This window comes from Cynoglossus semilaevis, chromosome 17 (genome assembly GCF_000523025.1).
Source record: "Cynoglossus semilaevis isolate Cse_v1.0 chromosome 17, Cse_v1.0, whole genome shotgun sequence".
NCBI classification, from domain to species: Eukaryota; Metazoa; Chordata; class Actinopteri; order Pleuronectiformes; family Cynoglossidae; genus Cynoglossus; species Cynoglossus semilaevis.
In genome coordinates this window covers 2,327,309-2,352,394 of record NC_024323.1, presented here as the reverse complement: position 1 = coordinate 2,352,394, position 25,086 = coordinate 2,327,309, and the positions used below count along the sequence as shown (strand labels likewise).

General features: G+C 42.1%; 1 protein-coding gene across 1 annotated transcript in view; it reads right to left on the bottom strand.

Moving 5' to 3' along the window:
• srcin1a (SRC kinase signaling inhibitor 1a) overlaps window positions 1-25,086 on the bottom strand; it is a 96,793-nt gene that overhangs the window by 23,553 nt on the left and 48,154 nt on the right. Inside the window, exons 2-11 of the mRNA XM_025064858.1 lie at window positions 19,314-19,343; window positions 18,168-18,526; window positions 12,974-13,000; window positions 5,741-5,936; window positions 4,980-4,991; window positions 3,733-4,028; window positions 2,203-3,023; window positions 1,867-1,968; window positions 1,361-1,488; window positions 629-649 (exon numbers count right to left, since the gene is read on the bottom strand). Coding sequence (XP_024920626.1) covers window positions 629-649; window positions 1,361-1,488; window positions 1,867-1,968; window positions 2,203-3,023; window positions 3,733-4,028; window positions 4,980-4,991; window positions 5,741-5,936; window positions 12,974-13,000; window positions 18,168-18,526; window positions 19,314-19,343 — 1,992 coding nt within the window. The remainder of the gene's footprint in view (window positions 1-628; window positions 650-1,360; window positions 1,489-1,866; window positions 1,969-2,202; window positions 3,024-3,732; window positions 4,029-4,979; window positions 4,992-5,740; window positions 5,937-12,973; window positions 13,001-18,167; window positions 18,527-19,313; window positions 19,344-25,086) is intronic.

The window sequence follows — 25,086 nt, the reverse complement described above, 5'->3', positions numbered from 1 at the left end:
TTTTTTTTTTATAGTACCAACCCATTTAAAAAAAAAAAATTTTAACAACAAATTCTAGCAACCCTGCTTTTTCTGCTTTTTTTTAGCTAGTTTCTACATAATCTAAACCTGCCAACCTCTCACACATGCACACAGAGAAACAAACAAATAAAAAGAGAGGGAGAAATAGTATTTAGGGAACCGATGCACATACACAGATTCACATAAATACAATGTGACATGTATTCATGCTAATATTATCCAATACAATTGTGCTTCTTTTGTTAATGGGGATTTCCATTATCTTGTCTTAATACAAGGTTAAGTGCTGCACTATGACAGCACTCCCTACACACACACACACACACATATACACACACATTGTCAGCCTCTTAACAAAAAAACCGATCGTCCTTTAGGAACCCCCAAGAGACCCAGAAAGTTCAAACTGTGGAAAGAGTAAAAAAAAAAGGAGAAATTCTCGCGTCAAAAAATCAACCAGGAGGAAAAGGTGAGGATTAGACCGACAGGTGCCCAACACCAAACAACCAAACAGAGGGCAGAGAGCAGGAGGTTAGGTCCGAGAGGAGAAATCAAATCATAGAGATAGGAAATAAAAAATGATGGGAGAGTAAAAGATGTCAACTACCTTTGTGCTTCAGCCGCCCAGCTGGAATAATAAAAAAAAAATGAGTCAATTACTAAGAAATGAATGGAAGAACGGGGACAGAAGAGCAGGACAACCTTGGAATATTGTTGATATTCAAAGAACAACTGTCGCTGACAGCAGTTACTGATCACACAAAAAAAGTTGTTTTTTTTCTTTCGGTGACAACATTTAGTCAATGTTGTGTCTTCTTTTAGTTTTGCTACTATGATTGAAGCAATACTTAGTCCTGACAACTTCCCATATTAATGATTCCATCGTTCGGATCAGTCAAAAACAAAAACAGGTGTGAAAATAATCTGCTGTCATTTGTCTCCTTTTCCGTTCATTAAAAAGGTAGTGAACGACAAGTAAATAACAGGAAAAGAAGGCTTAAATTGCGTTCATTTTTTTATATTATGATTTTTAGTGCCTCAATCAATAGCGTAATTGATGGAAAATTGATCAAACCCATTAACCGGTCGCGTTTCTTCTATCTTATATTTGATCCGTTGGTCACAGTAGAACTCGGTGAAATAATCAATATTTCTCAATCTTTCGAAATTCATGAGGCATGAATGGTTTAAATGAGAAAGAATTATCCTCGTCATATCCGTCAATGATGAGAATGAGTGTCGTACCAGTCCTTCAACCTCCTCTGCTCTCTCTACCTCCGATAGCAGCAGACCCCCCCCACCGCCCCGTCCCCCCCCCAGCTTAAGTTGTTGTACTCACTTCCAGTGGCAGAGCCGTCACTGTTAGTTTCGGTCTTCTCGCTGGAAGAGAAAGGTAAGGGCCGTGAGAACTCCGATCCTTGGTCCGGAGGGCAGCCGGCCATCATGCAGAGACGCAGCAGGCCGCATCTGAGGATTAATGGCCACAGGGCAAGCCGATTACACTGCTAACGCTGACAGCACGTCCAGTGCATGCTATCACAGTGATCACATTAGCAGGTGCTCCTGTTAAGAGGCAGCTGTTGTGCTGTTATGAGTGTGAACCGCCGCGTGATATTGACTGAAACAGAAATCTATCATCTGTCAATGTATCGACGGCGCTGCGTAGTACAGGCCAGTGTGCTCTGGGTTCGCAATCGGCTCACAAGAAATAATTGCATCACTTGAGCGGTGAAGAACTGATAATGGCAGAGATAATAGTCTGCCGCTGTCCCTGTCAATAACGTTCCCGGGCTGAAGCAGTGTCTGTGAGTTGTACTGCGTTAATGGGCTGTAATGGAGTCTTACGTGCTGTCGCTGTCCGGTGCTCTGGTCAGAACACTCTGCACCAAGCCAGTCAGGCTGGCGATCTGCTTCTCCATGGCCTCCATTCGCTCCAGCCGATGATCCCTGTATGTTACATCAATGACATAATGTACTGAAGAGGCTAAAAAAAAAAAGGTCTTAGAAGAGGAAACTTTCCATCCATCCATCCAACCATCCATCCATCCACCCCTCCATCCATTTATTCATCCATCCATCATCCCTCCATCCATCCATCCCTCCATCCATCCATCCATCCCTCCATCCATCTCAGAGAAACAAAGAAACAACCACAGTTGACCATGGAGCCTTGTTACTGACCTGCTGCTGTCAGAGTCTTGACCGGTCAAGGAGGAACCAAAGCCAGGCGTGGCCCTGCCACCTTCCCCTGGTCCGGCCGTCAGACACAGAGGCTCTGAACCAGAGCTGGGTCTCGACTTTGGACTCTCCACAAACACAGAAGAAGAGTTTGAGTCCTTGCGAAACGTTTGCCTGAGAGGTGACGCTCGGCTAGGTGAGCTGGAATAGTCCCGCTCCCGCAGCTGCATGTCGGGGAGTTTCTGTGGGGATGAGGGCGGCATGCGAAACCCCATTCCCAGGGTGGCTGAGGAGTATGTGTCAGAGTAGAGAGACCCTCCAGGCTTGTAGAGGGGGTCGTCCAGGTCCCCCTGCAGAGCGGCCGCCGAATAGGTGCTGAGGGATCGAACAGAGCCCCGACGGTATAGACCAGTGGACACGGGGAAATTGAAGGGGTCTCCGAGGGCGGCTAAAGACTGGGTGGAGGCGATGCTGAGGCGACCCTCGTGCATCAGGCTGTACGGATCTGCGTACAAGGCTTCATTCTTCATTAATGCCAGGTTTTTTGCTGAGACCTCTTCGTCTGGCTTCACATCGCGGCGCTCCAGAATCGCACTAGGTGAAGGGGACAGGACTGAGTTAGCGCTGTGGTTGGCTGAGGGATGGTGCGGGTGACGACCCTGCTCGTGCTGAGGGTGAGAGCCGGCGAAGGACGGAGGACGGCCTCCACTGTAGGAGAGGCGTGAGCGGGACGGTGAGCCGGACGTCGCCGAGGAAGACGACGAAGGGAGGGTGTTGAGACGGCGAGTTGGGGAGGAGTCACGTGAGGAGTAGACCATCTCCCTCTGAAATGAACGATCAGGTCCAAATGTTACTCTAGTGATCTAACCCTATCAGGCCTGTCTGGTCCTACAGTTGTCCATGTATTTTCCTGCTTTATTTATATTTATTCGGGAGATGTTTCAACTCCAGTTGCCTATTTCCGAGTCGAGTCATGCTAACCTCAGTTAGCTTTGGGTTACACCGATAACCAATCTGTGTGATTCAATTAACCAACAACACTTGTTGCTTGTTGCTATATTTTCTTTTTTTCCATTCTATGAAGTTTATATAAGAAATTGACGGAGCCAACCCCGTCAGAGTAAGCAGTTGCCTGGATACACTCATCCTCTCGTGGGGTACTGATGACTCAGATTTGAATCTTGAAACCTTGGAGACTCGCTCGGACACCACAGTACTGGGGACTTGATTAGATGTGAACTTCACTTGAACCTTTATGTGACTCAGATTCTGACACGAAACTCAAACTCAAACCTTGTTAGTAACTGGGAGCCGGAGTTGAACACCGAGGCTGTCACCAAACGTATAGAGGAGCCTTATCACAGAACACTATTGAACACTGAGGCTGTCATCAAACTTATAGAGGAGCCTTATCACAGAACACTAACAGCATATGTCAGGCTAATCCCATGTTATTCCCACTCATAATATTCCATATTAGCATGATTTAAATGTAGAAAAAAAAAGTTTCACACCTACATCCATCCCACTCACCCTCAGGTCTCCATTGGCCAGGTGTGCCGCAGCCGGATAGGAGGCGTAGATGGGCTCTTTGCGGTAAATCTTGATAATGCTGCGGTCCTGGATGTCACGGACGTCCTCGAGCTCGTAGAAGACGTTCCTTGCCTCGTCCTTGATCAGGATGGCCGTGTTGGGGGACTTGAGCATCCCCGCGGTTAGCTTCTGAGGGAACATGTGGACGATCAGAGCGTGCAGCGTGTCCATGCTGCTCAGCTCGTGCGTGATGTGCACCCGCCGCGTCTCATCGCCGTACTGCAGGAACAGCACGCCTAAATTGGAGTGATTCAGGAGAGACGGTCAGAGGTTGAAGAGGGGGAAAATAATAATAATCAAAATAATCATAAAAAATAAATCAAAAATTGTATTGACTTTTTGTGAGACGTAGCGATGAAAAATGTTCTGTCTCTTGGTTATTTATTTCGTTATGTTGATGTGAAGCATCAAATATCACCAGGAACGTTAACTGATGTTCTGAACTTGTCGGAGCGGGATGTAAAATTACAACTGAGGTGTGAAGATTTGTGTTTGTGACTGGTAGAATACAAACTATTTATAAAAATATGTAAAATTAAAAAAAAAAAGAATAGAAAAAGGAAATCTGGCAACAATGGAAAACACTGACGACCTAAAAGAATAACAAAACCGGCTGCATTTTGGAAAGGTGGGAAATTGCTCATGAGATGAGAAATATTTGGGAATCTTGTTTGTTTTTCAACAGCTGTACAAACATGAGCCACCGGAGTCATCGCCCTCAATTACCCTGGATAACTGGCCTTAGGGAGGTGTACATATTTGTTAAAGATGGACAACAGCGTGGAGATTGGACGATTTCTCTACTATTATTCGCTCCATTCCTTAAGCACGTCGTGTCATTTATGACGAATGCTTTAAAATGTGTACACACTACTTATCAAGAAGCTTCGTCTAACGAGTTCGTTGTTGATGTCCAGTTCTTAGGACACAAATCAATGATATCACAGTGTCTTCCATCCATTAGCAACCATTTTTTGCATTTTTTTGCTAGTTTGAATGTTTTCACCATTGTTTGGTACAAGAGCGGAAAAGGAATCCTAAAGTTGGGGATGTTTTCACCATCCTAAGGTTTTTAAAGAAGGTTTGTATCGTTTGACTGTGAGTGAATTAGCCGATCGTCACATGAACATTTAGAGCAACCTTTTATATGTGCAAAAAAAAAAATCAAATTCTCATGCCTGACTAACCTGGAAATTCATCTTCATCGTGGGACAAACAAAAACGACAAACAAACATAGCAAAGAAAAAAAGCAGGGATTAAAGGCAAGCAAAACATGGAAGATAAAGCAGAGAAGTTTGGGAAAGAAGAAAACATGGACAAAGGTTAATAAAGAGACTTGAAGAGTGGAACAACTTGGCTCCTTTTAACTTTGCCTCAAGTCTTCATTCATAAATGTCTCTCGTCAGTCACTGCCAGTTTATTTTTACGACCACGTCTCTTTATCTGCCCGTGTTTGATTTAGAACCACACCTTGGTCTTTATTTGTACGGATCAGCTGCGCACTCATCCTTTATGGACTTAAAAGCCCTTTAGCAGTAAACCTGTTCTCAACTCCAGAGTTCAGCTGCACGTAAATACACCTTCAGTCCTGTGACATACACCGGTTTGCAGCTGTGTCACAGTCAAATGTATGACTCTGTAATAACTATGCACCTCATACACCTGCATGGAAAATTCTATTCATGTATTCCGGCTTCGTAAATTCAGAACATTGCCCACAGTTATGAAGATCAATTGTTGAACTTTAACTCCTCTACCTGTTTAAATTTTAATTTAGAAATGACTGATTCCCATCGCTCTGCAAGAGAGCAATTACTCTGAGGGTAAATGAAGCCGGAAGTTCAACCTTATTGCCCTTATTTGGTACACACGGCAGTTAACATCAGAAACGTGTAAGGAGAACGGACGTATGCAAATTCCGAAGTCAGTAGGGTTTCAGAAGTTAACCTGGAGATCGTAGCTTATTCTGGCTGGCAGAGCGGGACAGTGGCAGGCTTTGGCGGAAACGATTCATCCGGTTGAACCCGACAGGGAGGTCAGCTTCTGACATGGTCTCCAAGGATTCCGCAGAGGCGAAGGAGAGCTTGGCAGCTTGGTCAGCAAGCCCCGACTGGGTGGACTGGGAATGCCTCGGACTGCGGCTCTGCTGGAGGAGACGTAAAACGAATTATCCATGAAAAAGGGGGGATCAGAGCAGAGACAAGAGACGTAATAATCACACAAAGAGACACTGAGTTAGGAGATCAGTGACACATGGACATTAGTTTGGCAGTTTATCCTTCTCTCCTCATTCACGCAAGGTCTGTTATCAAGAAAAAAAAGATCTTTACGTTTATACGCAAAGAGTTCAGAGGATCCTCGACTTGATTTTTGCCGTCAGTCTCACCTATGCTAACACAGTGGTGACATCATAATCACATCACACATACGATAAAAAGGTTGGCTGATCCCGTCCTAATCCTTAGAATGTGTGATAAAAAAATACGCTAACGTGGGACTCATTGAGGTCAGAAAATGGAACCGTATTACGTACATTAAAAAATACATTCCAACTGTTGCTAATTGTGTCATTTCTTCATTTTGCCGTTCTGCTCTGCATCATATTTCACTCGGTAAATCTTATTGGGCAGGAAAAACTGAAAACACAGTCACACCGTAAGACACTTTTTTTTCCATTTCAAGTTGCTGCATTTATAGGAAGCAGGCGTGTGATTGTCACACGTGCACGGTGCATTGCAATCATCAGTCACAGCCCTGAGACGACATGTCGCCTGACTTCATAAACAGAGCTGGCAGAGTGAACAGATCAGAATGTGGGCCACGTCGATTTGCAGAAGCACCAACAAAACGTTCAAATGAGGTGCAGCTGCGCACAAAGCCAGACACCTGGTCGCCATAAAGGTACGGCGTTTATGTATGTATTCCTCAACCACGTTACAATTTATTGTGTGAAAACGCATAAACATCAAACTCAAGAAAAAAAAATCCCTGGAAATAATTTACCGAGTAGACCAGCCTTAGTGGGCCAAAACTGGCCCCACTCCACGTGCTCTCATGCCAACTCGTATTCGTGCGCAACCACAAACTTTAAACGGGTGGCTGTGGGGCGAGACGAGAAGCTAATGTAAATTCTGGGCTGTCACTCTGGGCTTATCCTGCCTCGGCCTGTGCCAAGGCTCCCCTCTGTGAAGGACGCCGAACTGGCTCCACTGCTGCAGCGTCTCTTCATGATACGGGCTGCGGTAATGAGCTCCAAGAAAACTGAATATTGTTGAGATGGCTGAAAGGATGACACATTCATGACCAGACGACGGTAGGTTGAGTTTTTTTTCAACATCACCATCAGCACCAGCTCCTTTTACCCACAGAGTTCCTTCCACCCACCCCCACCCCCACCCCCCGTGTGTGTCTAATTACAGCGTGGACTTTCATTAATGTTCTTTAATTAGCAGGGTGTCAGACAAGAACCATCGCTCCACTCATTATCTCACTGGGATGTTTCACTTCATTCACAAACACCTAAAGCCACTGAGAACACACTCAGACATTCGTTAATGATCCGGTTCATTGAACCTAAAGTCCAACCTGCACAGAGGTAAGAGGAGCTGCCGCTGCAGGTTATTGATTTTCAACGCTAATTTCCAAGACAATAACGTGGTTAATTTGTTAGTTAGTTAGTTAGTTAGTTAGTTAGTTAGGTAAAATAAGTATTTTCCATTCAGCCGAAACACTAACAAAGTAAAGTAAATTCTCAAATAGAAAATATTGCAGTTTTAAACCACATTATAACAGCGGGCTGTTTGACACAAAAATTGTAAAATTTACCAAATTTATGTGAAATAAATGAAAAAAAAAACAGTTCAACAAAACAAGTACAAGTATATTACATATTTATTACTTTTTTAATAAAATATAATTTTACAAAAACTATCCTGAACATGAACTGTTTGTGTTGTCTTTTTATTTTGAATTTTTTTTATTTTGAAAATTCATCAAGCGGGCCTGATTGAACACCCTAGCGGGCCGGTTTTGGCCCCCGGGTAACATGATGCGAGACGATGCTGTATACTATTAATTTTTGTTAGAAGTAAAAAACAACACGTGTACAGTCATCACATTGCTGTCAATGTACACTGAGTGATAGTAGTCATGTCTAGCAAAAAGTGGCATCAGACGCTGTGGTACACACAGCCACACCGGGGCTGTAATTCTGACAGACAACACCCTCCAGGGTTTGTAATGGGGTCATTTATCTAAATGTGAACACGCTGAGTAACAGGTCAACAGCAGCACTGTAGGAAGAGCACACTCTGCATTCTGTCACACTCTGATAAAAGTTCAAAGAAGACACTCTATGAAAGATGTGACAAACACTTCGCGGCCAAATACAACTTTTAGGTCGTAGTATTACTCTAATCATCTCCTAAGATCTGACTCACAGAGGTAAGATGTGGGCCACTCCTTTAAATGAGATACATCGTAAGTAGGGCTAAGTAAATGCATCCTGATGGATGGATGGAATAGATCAGTTTCCCAAAACTTTTTTTGGGGACCCACATTTTAGAAGTCACAAACCTTCACAACCCACCAGGATAGACATTATTTTTAAACTCCTGGGAAACATGATGCGAGACGACAGCAAAAAAAAAGACCCACGTGAGGGTCGCGACCCAGTCTATGGGAAACAGTGGAATAGATAGATAGATGGATGGATGGACGGACGGACGGACGGACGGACGGATGGATAGATAGATAGATAGATAGATAGACAGATAGATGTGGTTTGTCATGTTCAAAAAACACATTCACGGAAAATGCAGTTGTGCACAGACGTCACTTCAAATGGACACTTGATCAACAAAAGAGAGCAGTACAGTATGTAGCCTACAGCTACAAAAGTTGTCCACGGTGCGCACCAAAGGTCCACCCACTGTCAAACACTGAATCATCAGTGCACAATACAGAATCCAGCTTAACAGGACTGTGACGGTGAAGTCACCAAGGAATGTCCGTATCACGTGGGATGTCTCCAACAGATGGAAGTAATAACATCCCTCGGTTTGAATGGAGGTAACTGACAGGATCCAAATGTGTCCTGTTGTGAGGCCAATCCTTGTTTCAAACTCTTGAATCATGTTTCTCGTGCGAGTGGAAATTCTATCTTAAGGCTAGATAACCTACTTGGCGTTTTCTATGAAAGGCAAAAGGGAAAGTGAGAATGTGGTGCTGAATGACTGAAACGCTCTACTCTCAACGCCCGCATCTTAAATTTCTGGAGCAACTGAAAAGGAAGAACTTAAAAAAAAAAAAACCTTGTCAGGAAAGCAACCGAATAATGATCCACCCTGTCTCCACGAATGCAACGCTGAGAACTGGATGTGTGAGCATGTGTGTGATCTTACCACAGCAGTTGTTAGGCTCTCACTCAGTTCGCCTTGTTACAGCAGGCTCCAAACACCGAGTTCCATATTGGAGATTAATGTGATATGAAAACGGAAAATATCTCCCCATGGTGATTTGCATCATAAAATATAAGTGAATACACCATCTGCTGGAGCATGTGGTCCTGCTGGAGGAGACAGTGCTGTGCACATGATGGTGACAACAGCCTTCTTGAACTGGTTCTGCCTCGTTCTTCCCCTCCTTCCTCGACCCCTCCCTCCTAAACTACCTGCCTGCCCTCTTTACCTTCCACTTGATCTGGGGTTTTTTTTTTCTTTTCTTTTTCTGTTCAACAAGACTCAGTGACTTTTCAGAACACTACACTGTTATCAAGACATGGAATAGGAACTCAAGATCAGGATGGTCTTACATGGAACGTGAGTGCAAGCAGGACACGGCAGCCCGACAACAGACCCCAGGCTAGAAACTGCATTAAAATCAATACAACCTCCCACTATCCAGTTGTTGTTTGGTGAGAGTACGGACGCAAGTAAGACTGAATTCACACACAGCTCTGGTTTAAGGTCACGGTGGAGAAAACTCTCGCTTACTGTATGTATTTCAAATATATAAGAGAATTAAATCCCTTCTTTTTTAACAACTTGTTGACTAATAACTGGGTTTTCAAAAATCTTACATGATATCCAGGTTGGTGTGAGATTAGTTAGAAGGATGAGATAAACACCATCACAGCATATAAGCAGTCAGGCAGGTGAATGGTTCGCTACAGCTATAAATTCTCAGCAATTTATAGTCCAATTTCCCTCATGGCTGCTGCCGCAACATTCTTTATAAGCTGTAGTTGACATATTGTCCCATTATTGGACATGTTAGTGCTAATGCCGGACAAGATTTGTGAGGCTAATGGCATTTCGCGGCAAAACGTGGCATGTACACGTATTCCGCTGCTTTCAGGCAGAAACAGGAAGTCGTAATGGTCCAGAGCGTGTCAGTCCATGACATGTACCTGTTTGGATGTGGACAGTATGTCTCTTTAAAAAAAAACAAAAACTTGCCAGACAGTATAGTTATAATTGCGTAAGTTGAGGTTTCTGCGTGCTGTTAGCTTTACTTGGTCCTTGCGTAACGTCATTCCTGAGAAGTACGCTCTACTCTAATTGCACCTGCGCACAGGATTGGCAGTCAGGAATAATATCCACACAAATGATCACTCTGAATATTTCCTTTGTTTTTCACTTGCAGCGAAAGCTCTGGAAAGATGTCCAAGTGGGCCGTGAGAGAATAATGTATCAGACAGTGGGTGTTTCTATATGCNGGTGTTTCTATATGCTGTCCGCTGAACCAGTGGCCTCCAACCGCCCACACGTCCCACAAATATTGTGAATGTGAGTTTTTGAAATGTAAACAACAACAAAACAATGACAAGATTTTACTACTGACAAGGGCACTGTGGCAGTGGCTAAGGTGCAGAAAATAGTCAAATGAGAAAGGAGAGAGATGCTAGTGCTAGGGCAACTCGTTAATCTGTTTGGATTTTTTTTTTTTTTTTTTATATCCAGCCTACTTACTGTACCATCGGTGACTGCACCAAGGTTGACGTACCTACGACGTGTTCCATCTCGTCTCCTGGTGCTTGCTCTCGTATTATCCAGGTGCCTCTGGTTAATTAAAATGGTTTCTCTGTGTGTGTGAAAAGGGCTGCGTGTAGTAGATGGAGTCACCGTCCTTATCTGTATGCCTCTCAGTCTTTTGTCCTCTTAATTTATTCTTTTCATCAAACATTGTCTGCCATTGTGTACTTTTTGTCTTCACTTCTAACCCCCTGTCACTTATTCATTCGCTCCCTGTGCTGCCACAACTCTCTTTTAACTCCAGCTCAGGTGATTTATTCCACTCACTGGTATTCTCGAGTGGAAGAGACAAGAGCAGTTTCCAGGGTTTTTTTTTTATTATTATTTATTTTTCATTTGTATAACCAATGCTGTCTGTAGTCAAGTATTACCTCAACTCATCATCTGCCTTTTCTTCCACACACTCAGAGATCCTGGCTCACAATTCAAATCATAGAAAAAAAGAAAAAAAAAAAAAAACAGCCCATAGAGTCAACTCATTTTCACTCCCACTAACAGAACTATTTTTCTTGATTTTCCATCTCAACTTTCAGGCCAATCTTTTGCCGTTTTTTTTTTTTTTTTTTTCTTTTCAATATCTCAACTCAAATCACTCCTTCTTTTTCTATTTCTGCGTAACACACAGATTTGTCAATGCACAAAATAATTTGGCGAAAATTACAGTAAATTGTACGCAAAAGCACTCAATGTTTGCAAGATGACGACTCAGATTGCACCAATCTTTCTTCTTCGTAAAACAGACTGGGAAACAGAACAGCACAGGCTGAAAAATCATGACAAAAGTAGATTTTTGGCCCAATTTCACTACAATATTATTTACCCAACACCTTGGATTGTTGTAAATAAAATAAAATAAGGTGTCTGTATTTAACACATTGATACCCATATAATCTTTTTTTCTGAGGTGTTAAAGAAGTGTGACATGTTCGTCATAGCTGAGCTTGGAATAAAGTGGGCAACATTAAAGGTTGGTGTGTGTGTGTGAAATAACAGCTTCTGATCTAAAATCAAATGCACAATTCAAATTTACATGTTCGTTGTTTTCACGCTGATAGCCACAAGGGGCACTGGTGCGACTATATGGAGCGGCTTATATATGTTTTTTTTTTCTTCTTCATTATGTATTTTTTGGCTGGTGCGACTTATGCTTCGGAAAATACGGTACTATGTCCCATCTTACAACAGCCTTGGGAAGTCCTGGCCTTTTTCCGCATGTGGAAGTACAAAGAAAAGTACAGTTCCGAGGCTCCGGTTGCGAAGTCTCTCGCGCAGTCTCTCGCATTTATAAGAAAAATCCAAATTAAAGAAATCAATAACTCGAGCTTCTGTTCTGCCTCCTTCATACATTCAATGTCTGGGGATTGGCTGTACCATGGATTTATGTGACAGAAAAGTCTTTAAATTCCAGGTCACATCACTCTTGTTTGAAGTTAAAGCACTTGTGGGGAAAGAGAGATAAATTGCTCAGCCTTCCCCCTGGGTCAGGACATATAGCTATTTATATTCAGAAACATTTCCACCCTGTCCAAATGATATTGTGTGCAGGGATTTAGGGAAGACTACACTATAGATAAGCCGGAGGCTCTTTAACACACATACAGACACACGCACAAACAGCCACATCAATGCTGTTAAACCTGCTCCTTTGCTGCCTTTGACTCAAACGTATCAGTGAAATAACGCACGTAGCGTTCTGTAAATGAGCTGCACTCTTTAAATTCAGGAAGTCGCGACGTGTTTAAATGCATCTCCATGATATCTACTTGACTCACGACGGGTTTATATTTTATCTCTGCAATCGGCACATAAAAACACGCTCTGCCCTCAGTCATGACCGAACCGTCTGTGCCGATGTCAAAGCACTTCTTCGTAATAACGCCTCAGTGCCCTCGGTGATTTCTTCCAGTCATCCACAGCAATATTTCAAAATATGTCACGGGGAAACCTTAGCATAATGTGAGCGTCCATTATGAATACCGAGCAACTGGGCTTCTGCAGATCTGCACAACTGAGCTGTCTCTACACTGATACTCTCACGATGGAAAGATGATACACAACAACGACTAACTGACTTTGACAACAACGCGCACAGACACAGGACAAAAGGACTGACATACACTGGGACACTTAGACACAAACCACTGACCTTAAAGCTCCAGTAGTTGGGCTGTTGCTGTGGATACAAATTGAAAAGAAGACAAAAAGCAGGGTTAGATATTTTTATCTCGAACAATGGCTCATTATTTTTGAAACAAAGCATTGAAGTTAGCTACAGCTATCTAGGGATAAAAACAAAGTTGCTAAATTCAGCTCTTTAATGACAGAGGTTGAAAAAAAACCCCAACACCAACAAAAAACAAGAACATCTGGAAGTTACCGAGCAAAAAGTCATTTCCTTAAGCAATAAATAGATACGTCAGATATTTTGGACAGCTGTTGCCAAAACAATAGCTACATTAGCATTTACATTAGCAATACCAAAAAGTTTAATGGGAAATAAAAAACTTTTCTTTCTTTTTTTAAAGAATGTTTATAGTAAGTTTACAAATAAACTAAATAAAATACTAAAACTTAAATAATAAAAAAAACAAAGAGTTAGCCTAGTTAGAGGATGGCCCATAAATAATAAAAAAAACAAAGAGCAGCAGTTAGCCTAGTTAGAGGATGGCCCTAAATTAGCTACACGTAATATATAAGTTTATACATAGGCAGTAATTAAAGTATATTTTATACATAAAAATAGCTAGAGGTACTCAAGAAAATATTAATTTAAATTAAATATATTAAAAAAATTAAAATAAATTAATCATAACACTGGTTAAAAGTAAACAATTAAAGTGATCCCAGGGAAGTTGTCCAAGAAAACAGCTTGATGTGTTTCAATAAATAGCAAGAAGTTTGTCAAATAGCCAGAAAGTTTACAGAAAAATACAACGCAAAATTTAAAAAAAAATATATATATGTTTGTGACTTTTGAAGTTGTTCCCATTTGAAATCAACATTTGATTTAACCCCTCCAGTCCAGACCACAGAGCACAGCAGGACGAGGCACCTGAAACTAGACTGCACTTTGGAAGGGAAAGTCGTGACACAGAATGAAACGGCAGCCCACTCTGTTGTTGCATGTCGGCCCCACTCCCAGAGTCCACCACAGCGCTGCACCTCTTCTACCTCCTGCCTTTGCCCTGTCCTTTCACTCTGATTCTACCTAAGGCACTTTGTGCTCCTTTCACCGGGGCCTCACTGCCACCTGCTAACTTTCAGCAGCACACGCTCTGTGTCTAATCTGTTTATTTGGTCGTCCAGCTGCGCAGGACTTTGTTAAATTAGCGTTTATTCGTGTTCGGGGCAGGCTTCCAGGAAGGTGAGTGTTTACTAAAATGTAATTTCTCTTTGTCCAAAACAGGTCAGATCGCAGACGACACAGGAATAACACAGAATAGATATCATTATTTATACATTCTTAATTAAATGTATGACATGTTTTAAACCACTACAATCATAACATAATTACCTATAAAAAACAATAAGTCCATGTTTTTCCCCTTTGTTTTCATGCAAATAAGTACAATTATATCACTAACATGAGGTGTATGTGCATTTTTTTTTATCTTTCAAAATTTAGCAAACGGGCCAGATTGAACCCCCCAGCGGGCCGGTTTTCGCCCATGGGCCGTAAGTTTAACACCACAGGCCGAGACAAAAGCTAACATAATTTAGGTAATTACAAGCAAATAAGAAAGTGAGTTCACTGTGGACATGTAAACAAATTTCCCCCAAATTACGTTTTTAGAACCAAACCGGTTTTCGCTAAAAGCGAGCCGGGAATAAACTGAGAGACTGAGAGTCGTTTTGGTTTCACATTTCATTTTATGAGAAAACCTGGTTCGGTTTTGTTTCCCCTCAACTTCGCTAGAGCCGCGGTACATTCCCTTGGGCTCGAGAATAAACAACGCATAAAAGGTTACAATGCAACGGGAAAAGGAGGAACTAAATCCAGGGAAACTTTTGTACTAGAGGTAGAGGCAAACTGCACTGTGTACTTTTGAGTTGGTCTGAAGTGTTGACACATTTCTGATATGACTTCGATAAAATATTTATTTTATTGGTCAGTGGTCAGATATCAATATCTGATGTCAGTTGCGGGTTTGTTTCCATCCAAACTCTCATATGATCCCGAACCACATCGGCACACTGACACTAACTCCAGGTTGGTCGTCGTACTGTATATGATCCCGAACCACATCGGCACTAACTCCAGGTTGGTCGTCGTACTGCACCAAAGTACTTGGTCAAGAGCGCAGATACAAAACAAAGTAAACTTGTTGCTGCCCAGTCAATTGAGGTTTATTGATGAGCAGTCATACATAATAGCTGTGTTCTTGTTAAAATAATGTTAATGAGTTGTTTTTTCACTACAAGACCAAATGAGGGCTTTAACACCGAGGTGATTTGTGGTCTCGTTCATCCCAGTATTTCCCAGTTTGGGTCTAAAATGAGACAAATGCCAGTGATTAGGTTAATACGTTCATTCATTCTCCACTGACTGGTGCTAATTTAGCTGTCGCTCCGCTAACAGAGGCCAAGATGTACTGGACTCGGACGGAGATGTAAACAAGGCTGCCCCAAAAAGGGCATGAGAGCGAATTGGAGACCGACGGTTTTATTTCCCTGTAATATTACATTTAGGTTGACAGACATCACCGCAATTATTGTGTTCCCTCTGCCGAGAAATCACAAACAAGACAGGATTTTCTACAGTCACTGGTTTTTATACTAATCCCTGATGACACATTTAAGCTCTACCTCCCATGACAATGTTGAAATAAATACACTGCCGCATCATGGGGAGGCACGTCAGTGTGAGACGTCAAATTAAACTGGGGTTTGGGACTGAATTTGTTTACTGACCGTAGACAATCATGGACTGTGTTAAAAAAAACCAGACAAGGATACAGTATTTGTGTAAAGCCAGGTGGATTGGTGGATTGGTAGACGTAGTGTAGCCTGTTGTTCTGTCAGACATCTATTCACACAGTTTAACTCCCCAAAATCAGCAAAGTGACTTGTGGTATTTCGTCCGGTCTAACGATGGTTACGACCTCCATTTCCTGCACACACTCCGGGTCTACTCTACACAGAGACACGGATGAGCACTCACGAGAGTGGAGTCCACTGAGCTTAGCGAGAAGGACGTAGCCTCACACAGTGGAGCACCGCGTTACCTGACCGGCATGTAAAGCAGTCTGCACTCACACTACCCCTCCTCCACCCCCTCACTTTTCAGATGTCGTCATCCCCTCAGTATCGTCATCCCTACACACACACACACACACAGACAGACTTTTTTCCAATCTTTCCAAATGGTTCCCTCATCATCCTTTGTACAGTAACGTGTGTTAGCGTTGCTGCAGCTTTTGTCCATTTTTCCCCCCCTGTTCTCTTCTTTATATATATAAAAAAACATCTACTACAACAAAATGAATAGTCAAAAACACTAACTGTGCTCTGACTGCATTTACACACTGTTTCCCACTGAGTCTTTATCAAGGCAGTGGCTCCTAACATTCCGTCTTGAACACCGTCACCACAACAACCACCACAAACACAACTGTTGGAAATCCTCACCACCGTCCACCACTGCCTCTACACATGCCTGCTCTATGACAACTCTGGACTGGTTTCCAGTCCCACCTCACCTGCAGGGCACCTGTGCCTGTCCACCACTCCAGTCATCTCAGTCCTGTCCATCAGGTGCAGCAAATCCTCATTGCGTTTCCGCCACCCTCTCCCCTCAGTCAATCTCCCCCTCTCATCCCCTCTCCCTCTCTCCCTGTCTCTCTCTCTCTCTCTCTCTCTCTCTCTCTCTCCAGCCGCACATGCAGCGGAAACTCTTTATTTAATTCATTACAACACCAGCCGATTAACTCCTTCGCAGATGGGTGCCTGGCTCCTGGCTGCTTTGACTGGATGCTCTGCTCCTCCTTCCCCCCTTCTATACTGTCCACGCTCATGCACATCCACTATATGACAAGAAACCTGCTGCTTTCTCCTTCTCCTCCTCCTCCTTCTCCTCCAGCAGGGTTAGAACAAAAAAAAAAACAAAAAAAAAAAAAACTGCTCTGTCACCTATGGACTGTCCGCTGTCCTACAGCAGCTGCTGTTTTGTTGTCCCCCATCTGCCCACAAGTGGTAACTCTGCTCTGCCTTCTGTCTTAATTATTGTACTAATTCAGCCTTTCTCCACACCACCTGACCTTTGCAATGCGATATCCCCGACAGCCAAGTGTGGGAGCGGTTGCCAAGGCAACTATAAACTCCACCTGTCTTTAACCCACCCCGCTCCTGTCGCTGAACCTCTTGCATTCTTCCTTCATGCGTGTACTTTTTCTTCTTTTTTTTTTTTTTTTTGACGTCATCACACTGAATTTATCTTTGAAAGAAAATCCCGCTGCTCAGCTACAGACTTGAATAAATATCGGCAAAAATAACTGAAGCCAAACCAAGAGGGAAAGGCATCCTTCATAGATGTAAACTTGAAATGAAATTTATATTTTATTTAGTATCTAATATATTCATATATAATAGGTCTGGCTCAAGCAGGAAATCAGAGGAAATCAAAGATCAGCAACTCAAGAAATACCAATTGATTACAAATATCTATATCCCCACAATGTAGCAGCTAATAGATAGCCAGGAAAAAATAAATAAAATAAATAACCAAATCACTTAAGAGATAAACAAAATACGACATAACTGAATCGTAGAAGTTAGCCAAAATACTAGCCCAGAAATAGCTCGAATGTTACTGCAGGGAACACTCAGCACTGATCAATTAACAGCTGGGGTTAGCATAAAGTTAACTAAAATGAAGCATTTAAAGTCTTATATGATATTACAACAGTTAAAGCAACAAGTTGAAGTAAGCTGTAATAAAAATATAGCGTAACCCAACTGGATTTAGCCTAAGATAGCCAAATATAAAACAAGATAAGTAATAACTAAAGGCTAATAGCTTAGCTAGAACATATCGAGAGAAAAGACAAAAGTGTATCTAGGCTTTTTAGATGTATAGCCGGAGGACAAATACAAGAAACAAAATTAGTGAAGCGTTAAAAAACATAATATGTAAAATCAACCAAGAAATTAGCTTAAAAGTTATAAAATGCTAGCTAAGCAAAAACAAATATAAAAAAATAATAAAAATAACAGTGATATTAGTGATAATGCTCCAAGACGTAGTTCTTATTTACCCAGAGCTAAAGCAAGGGGTAGCTAATAGTATGAGCTAAGGGTAAGTAAAACCAAACGTTAATTCCGCTGGTGCTGCACCAGTTTACCTGCTCGCGTGCCGACCGCTCTGACGTGCCCCTGATGCTGGCGTGGGAGGGTGAGGGAGAGGGTGGATTGTGGTGCGGGCTGTGGTGCGGATGCTGCAGCTGCTGCTGCTGCTGCTGCTGCTGCTGGTACTTGCTCTTCAGGTGGTCCATGAAGGCATCCCTCTTTCGCTCCATGTCCACCTTGTGCAGGTTGGTCAGGGCCTCCAGGCTTTGGGCCGCCGTGACCGTGTGGCGGTGCTCTGACGTGTGCACCAGACCCACATTGGAGAAGCGACGGCCCCTGTTATCCAGGGTCCGGTATTCCCGCGGATACTCCAAGTCATCTGTGGAGATCATGTGACTGCCACCACGCTCGGGATCTGAAGGATATTGAATAAAGAGAGAGAGAGAGAGAGATAAACGGGGGGAGGATAAGGAAGGTGCGAGGGAAAGAAGGAAGGTTGAGACCAAGTGCACCAACAGAAGGTGATTCACCAGCCAGGCGAGCATGCATTGAGAGTTTAGGGTGGAGATGAACAGAAGCACAGAGCAGGCACGAACAGGTGGAAACGGATCAAGGCAAGAGAGGGAGAGAGCGGAACATAAAGGTACAGGAAGAGAGAGAGAGAGGCAGCGAGAGAGAGAGAGAGAGAGAAATATTTTGGGACATTAACTATTTGCCACCAGGGCCGTGTTTCTCTGCAAAGTTATTGATTTCATGTTCTGAATGGAGGAAAAAACGAGAAAAAAAGCAAAATGCTTCTGCAATACTTCAGAAGAGGAGGATGAACCAGAATGTGTTTCCCTGGTTATCCCTCTGAATATGCCTCCTGGTCCATTAAAGTCAAATTTAACGTGTTTTTGGAAACAGCTACGTGTGAGAAGAGTTTTGACTGGAACAATATGACAGATTTCCTTCAGTCCCTGACCCAATCCTGTCTTAGCAGAGGAGATCTGGCATCCACTGCGTTTTGTCTCTTTAGAGAGTCCCTGTCCTTCTACGCCTCACAGTGACAGCTCCTGCTTTTCTGAATGTGTACATTCTGGATGCAGAGAATAGGAAGCGAGACAGATGAGAAGAAGCACAAAAAAAAAAAATAATAATAAACAAAGCAAATGAATGGTGGGAGACAACAGAAGCTGTGAGCCCTTCGCCCGATGAGTTACCTTGTTTATGATAACAGGCCCCGGCGTTGGCTAGAAGAGAAACATGCCAAGAGTTATTTTTGTGTGTTTGTGCACAGATGTGCAGGCAAACACAGCAGAACACAGTCACATGAGCGTCAGAAAAGTGCTATACTGAAACGATAGCACTTTGTCTGAACAACAACCAGTTAATGCATCGTAATGAATTTGGCAAGGTCGTCGTATGAAATGCGGCTCGTCGTGAAGGTTAGGGTTATAAATGAGCGTTTTCATGCATTCCTTTTTACACGGACAATCATCTTCAACATCAGCAGAATTTATGCAAGTGGAAAAAACAGGTTGTAATTGAAGAGAAGACGGAGAATTGTCAGCACAATTTATGCAAGTGGAAAAAACAGTTTGTAATTGAAGAGAAGACGGAGAATTGAATAAAGCAGATCGAACAACATTAAGGACCCATAAAGTGTGTAAGAAAGAGAAATGTGCAGATGCACGGCTAAGAAGAGTTACGGTAACTCCAGGGACACAAACAAGAAAATGGACTGTAATAAAGGTGGAGGGATAGTCGGAAGAAACAGCACCAACTTCTGGTCGACAACTTAAAGACAAAAAATCCTGTTCTGACGATTTCAAGATAAAATCAATGAAAGTCATACCTGCCAAGTATTGACCGACAAATGGACACAAGTCAGAGGAAGTATCATTCGACAAAGGTACACAGTACTTCACGATAGGTCACCTTCCAGGTAGAAAATGTGCAGAAAAGAAGAACAAAAAAACATTCCTTCTCTTTTATTGATGGTCCTGTTGGCAGTTGACCTTCGTGTTGAACACTTTGTCTGTCACTGTTGCTCTCTGCCCTTTGGTTTTACAATCCCAGCTGTAGTAGATCACTTTCACTGCACTTTCACTGGATCTCATACGTCTTATGGTTTTCATAAGTCACAGTCCTTTTGACAGTTTTCTGGAATGGTCAGAACAGTCACAGTTTTTGGGCTCCGAAAAAAAAAACACGTCAGAGCGTCAGAAAACTTCACAAATGGACAAAGTGTCGTTTAAACAAATTCATTTTTAAACAAGTTGATTTACTCGATTTGATCGCTAGGTAACAGATGGATGGATGGATGGATGGATGGATGGATGGATGGATGGATGGATGGATGATGGATGGATGGATGGATATCCAGTCAGGAGCAGAGGTGTAAAATGCAAATCTTATACAAGAAATACTGAGGCTGCTGCAGACACTTAGCCTAGTCTTGAAGACTTTCAGTATGTATGGCTTGTGTTTGACTCTGATATAGATAGATGCCGTGACTCTCTGTGTCTTAAATCTCACTAGCCGGCTAATCATGCTCTTTGCATCCTGGCAGTAGTAGACATAAAGCATGACTACTCACTAGAGCTCTTGTATATAAGTGCTATAGAAAAAAAAAACATCACATCATGATAAGATTATTTCATATCACCCAGTCCTGACTTCCTTCATTTTAATGCAGCTGCAGCATCGGCTGTGAATCCGCCTCTTACTCTTCATCGTTCCTCAGAGAGTAATATCACACTGAAATGCGATCAGCTGTTTCAACATTCACCACATTATGAATTGGTGATAAAGTGAGAGAGGAGAGGTGAGAAGGAGCGAGCTCATGTCTCCAGTGTAGAGACCGAGGCCAACGGTAATTTTCTTTTTGGACCAGAAGATCTTTGGTTTATGGTTCATTAGGCTGGACTTCAGTGTCAGCAGCTAACAAGGATCTGACCTGAGGGGCACCTTGGACGTGCACTGGAATCATTTTGGAACTGAGCATTCAAAACAACACGTTTTGTGGAATTAACGCTTTTTTTAATATTAAAATCAGTTTAATATGAGTAAGAACCAGATTCTAGTCAGAACAAAGTATTTCTGTATTTTCAGGGACTCCTTGACTTACAAACTAATTTTTCCCTAAACAGACATGTCCAAGACGGGACTTAAGCAAACATTGAGCTGGCCCTGAAGGCAACGCTGGGAACAGACATGTCCAAGACGGGATTTAAGCAAACCTTGAGCTGGCCCTGAAGGCAACGCTGGGACAGTCCAAGAGTTGAAGTCAGTGTATACTTCAGTGTTATTTACGAGCCTTATTTACCCAACAGGGCTAAAGTCGCGTTGGTGTGTAAGAATTTAAAACTCTGGAATAGGTTTTTTATGATGATTTTTCTTCACTCTCACCCAACGTATTTCCAGACAATAAGCCTGTCAGACAAAACAATCTGTACGAGCCCACGCAAGAGCACGCGGCTTCACTTACAACTGCATACAGCGAAAAGATTCATGATGTGGTAGGTTGCCTGGTGGACCATGTTATCACCATAAGGCAGCATTTGTCATTTCAGCCCGAGAGTGAGAGAAGCCAATGAGGCTGCACTGCTGAGATAGAGAGACAGTCAGGAGTGGGAACTGGACTAAATAAAAAAGGAGGCTGCAGTCAGCTGGCCAGAGATGAATAATCCTCAGTAAAAACAAAGAAACAGGAACTGAGGTGTATGAATAAAACTGTGACTTTTTCTTTCCTCAGCACAAAAAACTGCCCTCCCAAACAATTCCCTAGTTTAACTAATTACAGCTTCACGGCGGGGGGACGGACAATGCAGTTAATTGTTTGTCCATGACCAATGGAATCCAATGGGAAACAGAGCTTTGGTCCTTGAACAAACAAGGAGGTCCAAGTACTTTTTCACTTTTTGCAACTTGGTATGGAATTATAAATCTTAGAAGTCCTATATGTGTAATTAATCTGGTTTTCAAAGTTAGGACCGCCAGGGGGCACTAGTGGGGCTCAGAAAAGTACTTTTTTTTAAAATTTCTTTTATTTATTCTGTTACAACCATTTAAATTTTAGAGTTATATGTAATGCAATAATTAAAGTAAAAAGTTAAGGTTAGCTGAAAATAAAAATATAGATTAACCAAACAAGATTCAGCCAAAGATAAGGAAAGTTAGTCATTTTTGTAATGTAAAAAAACTTCCATAATCGTTGGACACTTTAGTTTCCAATGGTACCTAAATGATGCACCACGAACGGACACAACCCACATAAATAAGAGAGGTTTGATTTCTTTTGTTCTTATCGTTACAGTTTATGAAAAAGTGTATTGTTCAATGGGGAAATAAAGTGCTGAAAACATGTTTGTTGATCATTTTCTTAAGCTAGAAAAAAATGAATAATTATTAGCACTGTCTAGATTTGCAAAGAAAGTCCCCGGCCAGAAGCTAATGCTGCTTTGGGGGACCTTAGCATGGCTCAGTTTGTTCCTTAAAAGTACTTTGTGGTCCTAAAATCATCATGTACCACTGTATAAAGTACAAAATGTAACTTGACTTGCCTCCAAAATCCCTCGATCTCTGCAGTACATTCTTTTCTCTAATTCTCTATATTAAATCTTGCAGGTGACTCAGCCATATTTTTTTGCAGTGAGTCACGTCTTTCCCTCCTTCACACAGCTATTTATACACCCTACATTAGTAACTTCACTCCCTGACATTAAGTATTTGCCAACGCAACAGTTTCTAAACACGCGCACAACTATAATCCCATTCTGTTTCTTCACTACATGTTGTATGTACTTCTAAGTTCCCTCGCAGTCGACTGCTGCCACTACAGTAATCTAGACAGTGACAGCAAAGTGGAACGCCCGTAATTCACTACAGTAATCTAGACTCCGGGAAGTGACAGCAAAGTGGAACGCCCGTAATTCATGGAGAGTCGGGGAAAAGAGGACGCTGTGGTTCTTTGAGGATTACGAGGAGGCAGGTGGAGTACAACTTCATGTTTTTGACATCTGTACAAGTGGTTCACGGTGAATAGAGGATGAAAGAGAGGTTTTAGGGACCAGATCTCTTCATAATACCGTGGATATTTTTCAAGGCTGCGTCTAAATTTACTGGCAAACATTTTTGTGGTGTGCTCCACACACTGTCAGTGATCTTTTCAAATAATAAGGTATTACTCAACTTCAGTATGAGAGAGTTCTCTTATATATCCACAGCTCCAAATTCTTAAATTACAGTAAGTGCCACCAGGGGGCATCAGTCTTAAACTACTTTTCTTCTTGCATGCGCAAGTAAAATTCTACATCTTTCCAAAGACATATAGCGATTTAATGAGGAGCACAGGTTAGCGTGACGTGCTAAAACAAAAGTGATCTCATTCATAAATAGGCTCATTCTACCTGAGGTTTATAACGACCAGACGCGGAATGATCCACAGGGGAACGGACAAGTTCCATTGGCCTGCGAACCCTAAGTTTACAACCAGGAATAAAACGTTTCATTATCCCACTGTGAACATTAATGAATTGTTTCCAGGTTAAATTATTCGAGGGAGTACCCCAGCAGTTAATTTGGATTAGTATCAATCCACGTTCCTCTGAAGCAAAGGCCTCATCTAAAGGAACTGGGACACCTAGGGGCTCCACTGAGATACTACAGGTTTTTTATAATACATTTTGTGTAAATATGTTAGTGGATTACTTTTGATTGGATAAACCGAGGTACTTTTATACACAGTGCTTGACTCGGTTCAATATAAAATACAATTTTATACAAAAGTATTGGATCACCGCTTCATCTCTCCTTTACACCGACGGAGTCACGACTTGGAAAACATTGAAGTCCCCTGCTGTGCGGTATATAAGTGCCTTTATGTAAATCACATGCGGACGGAAAGACAGAGAAGATAAAAGATGGAGAAGAAATAAAAGACTGCTTCAGCGATGTCACGTCAGTAGAATTCAACAATGTCTACCGCCATCTTGATGCTACTTATTATTCTTCGTGTCATTTACATTTTCCTGTTTTTTCTCTCTGTCCACATGTAATCTTGTAATCAAATTCTGGCAGAATTAACAACTACAACGACATTTTTTTTTACTTCATTAAATAACTCTTCTCTGTTTATTTTTTCTAATACATCTGTAGTTATGCAGGAGTTGCTTCCGGAAGCTATTTTTGTATCCAGATAGTTAGAAAAAAAAGCCAAGGTCAGCACCATTCTTTAGTACACAAGGTTATTTACTGCAACCACACGATTCCTGTGTGTGGTGTTCCAGCTGGGATAACACAGGGCGGTTGAATAACAACCAGACTGAGAAAAGGACAGGATGTAAAAATAAAATAAAATTAATAAATAAATAAAAATCAATTAAAGGGTTGATAAAAACAGCAACAGCTACAGGGAAGTGGAAATCAACCAATCAGCTCTGTAGCTGCTGTACACACACAGATGGCAACAGTTAAAATACATATGGAAACAGAACAGAATAAGTGCATTGGAACTCACTAAAACCAACAGAGCCTTAAAATCTCTGGAGGTTACAGTTCATCATTCAGGTACTTGTACATAGTAGATACATAGTACTTGTACCATATACTATACTTTAATGTTTCTCGGGCCTGAAGGTATGATATAGCTCTTTTTTGTTACACTCATTGGACTATTTTTAGGTACAGTTAGACTGCTTTTCAGGCAAAACAATATTAACCAATCACGTGGCACCGATGCAACGCGCGTAACCACGAAGGCATGAGCAAAATGAATCGCTGATGTAAGAAAATGAGGAAGAAAGGTAATTTACCGACACTATTGGCAGTGACGTGTTGACATGCCAGATTTAATGGGAGAGAGGAAGAATCGTCTGTTCCTTTTGCCTCGTTTCAACACGCCACACTGTGGTACAGACTGTGGGGGGTGCAGTACAGTACAGTACAGTACAGTACGTTCTTGACACACTTTGGGCCTTCCCTGTACAGTAG